Genomic DNA, 7026 nt, shown 5'->3' with positions numbered 1-7026 from the left:
TGATGAGGGCCGGGGTCTGCCCACAAGGGGCTAGAGCTGGGGCGATGTTGTTATTACCCATAAATAGAGGGGGAGGCAGAAACCTCAGTGCTTCACGCTCCAGCCGACAGCAGCCTCAGCCCCACGGGAACCCAGTCCTCAGAGAGCCGGTTGCTATGGATACACTCCCGAGGGTCCCAGCCTGCCAGCCCCCAAGCCCCTGTACAGCCCCCAGAGTCTGCTCTCACATGCATGAGTCCTGGGGGAGAGAGGGGTGGGCGAGCAGACAGCTGGGCCCCTGCCCCCAGGCGTGCCCAGGCAGGGGGCAAGGCCCCAGAGGCTATGCCTCTGCTGGGGAGGTGCCCAGGCTTTGTCTAGCTCCTTTCTGCAAATGGCCCATCTGCCCAGGCCTCTGGACATGAATGTCAGCTCCCTCCTCTCTCACAAGCCAGGGACAGGAATAGGAAGCCCGGCCAGGCTCCCTGTAAACAAGCCCCCTCAGGTTTGAAGTCCTGCACTGCCTCGCACAGCTGCTCACCCCTGGGTATGTGGCTCTACCTTTCTAAGCCTGGGCCCCCTCTTTGCCAAAGCAAAGGTCGCAGCAAAGGTCCAGGGTGTTGCCAGGAAAACAATATAAGAGTGGGTGCTCACACAGTAGGGGCTTTACGAAGTGGTGCTAGATACTGGGCACAGAGCAGAGACTGGGAAGGAGGAGGCTGCAATAGCCAAAGGCTTTGAGGGGGCTAGAGGCAGCCCCGTGACCAACAGAGTGTGGGCAGGAATGGAGCGGGGAGCACCTGGAACAGGACAAGCCCGGCCCTGCCACACTGTCCCACCACCTGTGCACTGGGCTGACCACCCCGAACCCCAACCTTGCAACCAGGATGGGCTCCAGAGGTGCTGGCTGGAGGCCTGTCAAGAGCTCAGGCTGGGGTGCCACACTCTCCCCAGGATCAACCCCCATCTCTGCCTCTTGAAATCGAGGGGCTCATAGCAAACTACCTAACAGTTCCTTGCCTCCTTTTCCTCATCTGGAGAGTGAGTATTATAAGGAATAAATAGATAGAAAGTTCCTGGCACATCCTTATTCCTCAATCAGTGTGAGCTGTGATTATAAACGAGAAAATCATAAGTGATGGTTACTACGTGCCCAGCACGTCTTGACTCATTTAATCCCAGGGCAAAACACAAAGGTTAGCACAGGGAACATTCACAGTATTTGACACTGAGGAGGAATAGGTACCAGCTAGCCAGAGCAGCAGAGAAGGCGATGGCACCCCACTCCAGTACTCTTGCCTGGAAAATCCCATGGACGGAGGAGCCTGGTGGGCTGCAGTCCATGGGGTCGCTAAGAGTCGGATACGACTGAGCGACTTCACTTTCACTTTTCACTTTCACACACTGGAGAAGGAAATGGCAACCCACTCCAGTGTTCTTGCCTGGAGAATCTCAGGGACGGGAGAGCCCGGTGGGCTGCCATCTATGGGGTCACACAGAGTCGGACATGACTGAAGTGACTTAGCAGCGGCCAGAGCAGATGCTGGTTAAGAAACAGAACAGCCCCCAGGTCCCTCCCAGGTGATGCTGGCTTTGGAGACAGACACCACCGAGACTACGATGACTACTACCACTGTACTGTTATTACCATTTCCCTCTGGCTTTACCCAGGTGGCGCTAGTGGTAAAGAACACTTCTGCCAGTGCAGGAGACAAAAGAGACCGGGGTTTGATCCCTGGGTCGGGAAGATTCCCCAGGGGAGGGTATGGCAACCCGCTCCAGTATTCTTGTCTGGAGAATCCCATAGACAAGAGGAGCCTGGTGGGCTACGGTCCATAGGATCACAAAGAGTCATACCCGACTGAGGCAACTTAGCATGTACTGGCTTACAGGTGAGACAGAGGCCCAAAGAGGTCAAATCACAGATGGGGAGGCAGGCCCTCTGCCTCCAGGGCTGAAACTCCAATCCACCCACACTGGCCAGTCAGAATGCTGAGGCATGGGGGAACAGAGCTGGGCAGCTGTGAGTGCACTGTGCTCAGGACCCCTGAAGGGTGACCCAGTGGATCCTTACCGAGTGGCCTCGCTCAGTCCAAAGGCCTTGAGAAAGTGGTCCATCTCTGACTCTCCTTGGCTGCCAGGTACCCCAGAAATAATGGGTGCTCAGGGCAAATTCAATCAATCAATCCACTCTGAAAGGAGCTCTCTGCTCCAGGCAGGCATCTGAGAGGCCTCAGGCCCCTGGTGTCAGACAGAGCAGGCCTGGGGACTCCCATCAAGTCTGTGTTATCTGTTTCCAGACCGAGGAGGTGCCAAGCCGATCTCGGGGGCATCTGTCCCTCGAGGGCCACTGCTGGCGCCACTGGCAGGGAGGTGGGCTTTGGGAAAGGACCACCCGCCAGGGGTGCCCCTGGAAGACAGGGATGTTTGTAAAGGTGTTCACTGCGGGATCAGACGGGGGCCTGGGACTCTGGGATTTTGCTGGGGGTGGGAGTAGTGGGGAGAGAGTGAGAGAGAAGGAGGGCTGGAGAGGCTGAAGGGGGAATCCGCAGTGGGCCCCTTAAGGAGTCTCCTGTCCAGCTTCCCTGCCCAGCGAGCTGCAGGGTCTGAACTCACTGTGTCAACCCTTCACCTACACTATGCCACGGGTCCCCCACAGCAATTCTATGACATTGAGACAATTATTATTCCCATTTTACAGAAGAGCACTTGGCAAATGAGACCCAGGGTGATACATGCCATGTGCCGCTGGAAGGGAGATGGCATGCACTGGGATCTGAACTCGGAGCTTACTGCGATCATCAGATGTGCTTAACCGCTGGAGGAGAACCCTGCTTCTCCGGTCCGCGACTAGAAGGGAAACGCAGAGCTCGACAAGCGGCCTCTTGTGGGCATGCGCGGAGCCCCATGGAGCGGGGGTGGGGCAGGCTGGGGCAGGCTGGGGAGGGCTGTACTTACCCGGGGCACTGGCGACGTCTGGGCGCCTTTCCGGGGCCCACTGGTCTCCGGGGTGAGGTCACGGTGGTCCACCTGCATGTGGCTCTCCAGGTCCTCCGCGCTCTCAAACTTGACGCTGCACTCGGGGCAGCGGAGGCCGGCGCAGGGCCGGTCTGCAGGCTCGGGCGGGGCCAGGCCGCCCACCTGTCCATTGGCGCTGCGGGCCATGCAGCCGGCACAGAGGCCGTAGGGGAGCCCGTTGACGTCGAGCTTCACCAGGTCCTGCTTGCTGCGAAACTCTTTGAGGCATAGGGCACACTTGTAGAGCTTCTGCAGCCCCTGACCGTTGGGGGAGGACGCGGCCGAGCTGCCCGCCAGCTTCTGCATGTGGAAGGTGCCGTGGATCTTGAGCTCGAGCGTGGAGGTGACCGTCTGCATGCAGACCACGCAGCGGAAGCCCGTGAGGGAGTTGCGCAGGTCGGGGTGCATCTGGCAGTGCTCGATGAACTCCTCCTCGCTCTGCAGAGGCATCTTGCAGATGCGGCAGGTGCCCGTGTCCAGGCTCTTGCTGTGGGTCACCTTGTGCTCGGTGAGCGTCAGCAGCGAGGGGAAACGCTCGCCGCAGATGGGGCACATGTAGTGCTTGGCGGGGCCCCGGTGGGTCTGCAGGTGCTCCCGGAGCCCGTTCTCCGAGAAGAAAGTCCGCGAGCACACGTTGCACTTGTGGCTGCCCTTGATGAACTCGGCCTTCTTCCGCGAGCCGTCGTCCTCGCCCGGCCGGATGTTGTGGTCCCGTAGCCGGTGGTTCTGCAGCAGCACCTCCATGGTGTAGGCCGCCCCGCAGATGTCGCAGCCGTACATGGGCTCCGACGCGTCCACGTCATCCTCACTCGCCTCGTGGCTGTTGGGCGCCTCGGGGTTCTTCAGCAGCACGCCCGGCAGGTCGGCCGGCTCGGCCTTCTTGGCGGCGGCCGGGGGCACCCCGTTGGCCGTGCCGTTCTCAGCCGCCGCGTCGAACACACAGTGCTTCTCCCGCAGGTGCTTCTCCAGCAGGATGATGGCGTGGAAGGCCTTGCTGCAGAACTTGCAGTTGTACTTCTTGCTGTGCGTGGTGATGTGGCACTGCAGCTCCACCTCGGTGCTGAAGGTCTCCCCGCAGAAGATGCACTTGTGGGCCCTGGCCGGGTTGCCCAGGTGGCTGTGCTTGACGTGCACCTGCAGGTCGGCCTCCTTGCGGAAGTCCCAGTTGCAGGCCGTGCAGCGGAACATCTTCTTCTCGTTGCTGTGCTTCACTGCCAGATGCACCTGGATGGACACCTTGGAGTCGAAGACCTCCTGACACAGGGTGCAGTGGTAGAGCACGAAGGTGTGCATGTCCAGCAGGTGCTTCTGCAGGTCGTCCACCGAGGAGAACTGCTTGTCGCAGCTCTCGCACACGTAGTGGGTGGACGTGGTCATGTAGTGCACGGTCAGGTGCTGCAGCAGGGACTCCTGCGAGTCGAAGTCCTCCTTGCACTGGGGGCACGCCTGCTTCCGCAGCAGCAGCTCCAGGTGCAGCTTCAGGTGGGTCTGGAAGCTCTCAAAGTTGGAGAACTTGAGGTCACACTGGTTGCACGGGTACTCGCCGTTGGAGATGGAGTTGGCGCTCGCCGAGAGCCGCTGCCGCTTCGGGGAAGACACCTCCACATCCGACGAGACCGGGCTCTGTTCCGCCTTGGACTTCTTACTGTGGGCCAGCGGGATGTTCTTGTGGTTCTCCTTGATGTGCTTGGTGAGCTTCAGGATGGAGCCGAAGATGGGAGAGTTGGTGCAGTAGGGGCAGGAGTAGACCTCCATGAAGGACTGCGTGGGCTGCACGACTGGAGACACCAGCTTGGCGCTGCCCACACTGCAGTGGGCCTGCTGGATGTGCTCCGTGAGGGAGGACTCGGTCAGGAAGCCCATGGAGCACTGGTTGCAGAAGAAGGCGTTGTTGCCGTCGGGCGGGTTGGCGTTGGGGCCGCAGTGGGAGACCCGGATGTGCTCCTGCAGGCTGTTGATGTCGGCAAACATTTCGGGGCAGTAGTTGCAGTGGAAGGCGGAGATGCTGCCGAACTGCATTACGGGGTATGCGTGGTTCTTGTGCAGCTTGCGGACGTGCTCGTTGAGGTTGTAGAGAGTGGGCATGGAGTCCAGGCAGATCTGACACGTGTGGCTCTGCTGCGGCTTATCTGCGTGGATGGTCTTCAGGTGGATCTCCAGCACGTCCAGGCTGTTGAAGCCCCGCTTGGAGCAGTAGGGGCAGCTGTACACCACCTTGGACCAGCCCTGCCCGTCATCCCGCATCTTCTTCTGGCCCCGCAGCGGCTTCAAGGTGGAGTCCGGGGTGGAGCCTCGCTCCACGGAGGCGCTGGAGTCCGGTGTGGCGCTGCTCATAGAGGCCACGCTGCCCAGCACGGGGTCGGGGCTGACACTGTGGTTGCTGGAATCGGGCTGCCGGTGGCTGTCCAGGTGGCAGTAGACGCCCTCCACAGAGGAGAACTGCTCGGGGCACATGGGGCACTTGTGTTTCTGGTTGGCGTGGGCTTGGTGGATGTGGGCGAGCAGCGCGTTCTCGTCGACAAAGACCTCGGGGCAGTGGATGCACTGCAGGTCGGCCTTCTCAGAGAGCTGGGGGTGGCGGGTGAGCACGTGCTTCTCCAGCTCCTCGGTCTGGCTGAACGTGTCCTCACAGTAGTCGCACATGAAGTCGTCCTTCTTGGCCTCCTTCTCCGACTTGGCCAGGTGCTCCTTGTTCTTCTTGTGTGCCTGCATGTGGCTCTGCAGCGAGCTGGTGGAGGAGAAGCCGCGCTTGCAGACCGTGCACTTGAAGGGCTTGCTGGAGCTGTGGGTCTTCAGGTGGATCTTGAGGTGGTCGCTGCGGGAGAAGGCCGCCTCGCACTCGTGACAGTGGTACTTCTTGTCGCCCGTGTGCAGCTTGATGTGCCGGTCGCGGCTCCTCTTGTGCTTGAAGAGGCGGCTGCAGTAGGTGCACTTGAACGGCAGCTTGTCGCTGTGGATCTGCTCGTGCCTCTTCAAGTAGCTCAGGCGGATGAAGGACTTGTCACAGAACTGGCAAGGGTACGGCAGGCCCGTGCCCCCTTCCTCCTCACCCAGGCCCAGGTCACACCCATCTCCGATCATCTGCGTGGGTGACGCAACATCCTTACTGGAGGGAGACGAGGCCACCCAGGAGAGTTGTGGGTCGTCGTCACCATCTGCGGGGGGTGGGGGGGTGGAAGGCAGAAAGGAGATTAGAGGCAATTCCCAGGGCCGCGAGAAACAAGGACGGAGCCAGCTTTTCGACAGCTCGCGGGCTGAGGCTGTGCAGCTGGCCAACTGCTACGGGGGAGTGGGAGGAGGGAGTCTGAGGGGGCGGGCAGGAAGCATGTGGACATGTGGGCCTTCCAATCTGCTGAAGGGGTGGCAGAGGGGCGGCAGGGTTCGGAGGGGAGGTGCCTTTCCCCTCTGCAACACCTGCCCGGGCCTCGCTGAATGTGGTACCCACCCCGCAACAGGAGCTGCGGTCTCAGCCACTTCCCTGATGGGGAGGGTGGGCAGGGGGCTGGGAAAAAAGTCACCAGACATGACCTCACAGACCATCAGGCCAAAAGGAGGTTAAGTCCCATCACCTGATCCAGACATGGGGCTTGACTCCCCCCTGCAGCCTGTAGCTTGGGTGGGAAACCCCACTGGGTGCGATGGGTGTGGGCAAAACTTTACAAGAAAGTAAAATGCATTTTTAGTGAATTCAGCCTTGCTACATCCCATGGGGAAGGGGGACTGATAGAGATGGGACTGCTGCTTCAGGTGCACACGGACATAAGAGGCGCAAGGGCCTCAGGCCCCCAAGGGCACAAGCAGGGGCAGGGGACTTGGGAAGGATCCGAGGGGCTCCCAGCTCAAACCACCCCGAGGGTGGTGGTCTTCTTTGTTCCCCTCCACCCCTGGATCTTCCCCACGTCCACTCAGAACCCCAGGAGATGGCCCGAAGGGGCAGTGATCAGAGCTGGGGCCAGGACCCAGATGGCCTCAGAGCTCAGAGCCTCATGGGCCCTTAAATCCACTGGGGCGGTGCAGGGGGCGGTGGGGGGT

The 7026-nt window shown here is 60.6% G+C and overlaps 1 protein-coding gene across 1 annotated transcript in view; it reads right to left on the bottom strand.

The window, feature by feature from the left end:
* The window catches only part of ZNF423 (zinc finger protein 423), a 337684-nt gene that overhangs the window by 144917 nt on the left and 185741 nt on the right, over positions 1-7026 (bottom strand). The window contains exon 6 of the mRNA XM_010843978.1: positions 2935-6149. Coding sequence (XP_010842280.1) covers positions 2935-6149 — 3215 coding nt within the window. The remainder of the gene's footprint in view (positions 1-2934; positions 6150-7026) is intronic.

Source organism: Bison bison, unplaced genomic scaffold (assembly GCF_000754665.1).
Source record: "Bison bison bison isolate TAMUID 2011002044 unplaced genomic scaffold, Bison_UMD1.0 scf7180017864192, whole genome shotgun sequence".
Classification (NCBI taxonomy): Eukaryota; Metazoa; Chordata; class Mammalia; order Artiodactyla; family Bovidae; genus Bison; species Bison bison.
The sequence above is the reverse complement of the archived record's forward strand: the minus strand, read 5'-3'. Positions and strand labels throughout refer to the sequence as shown.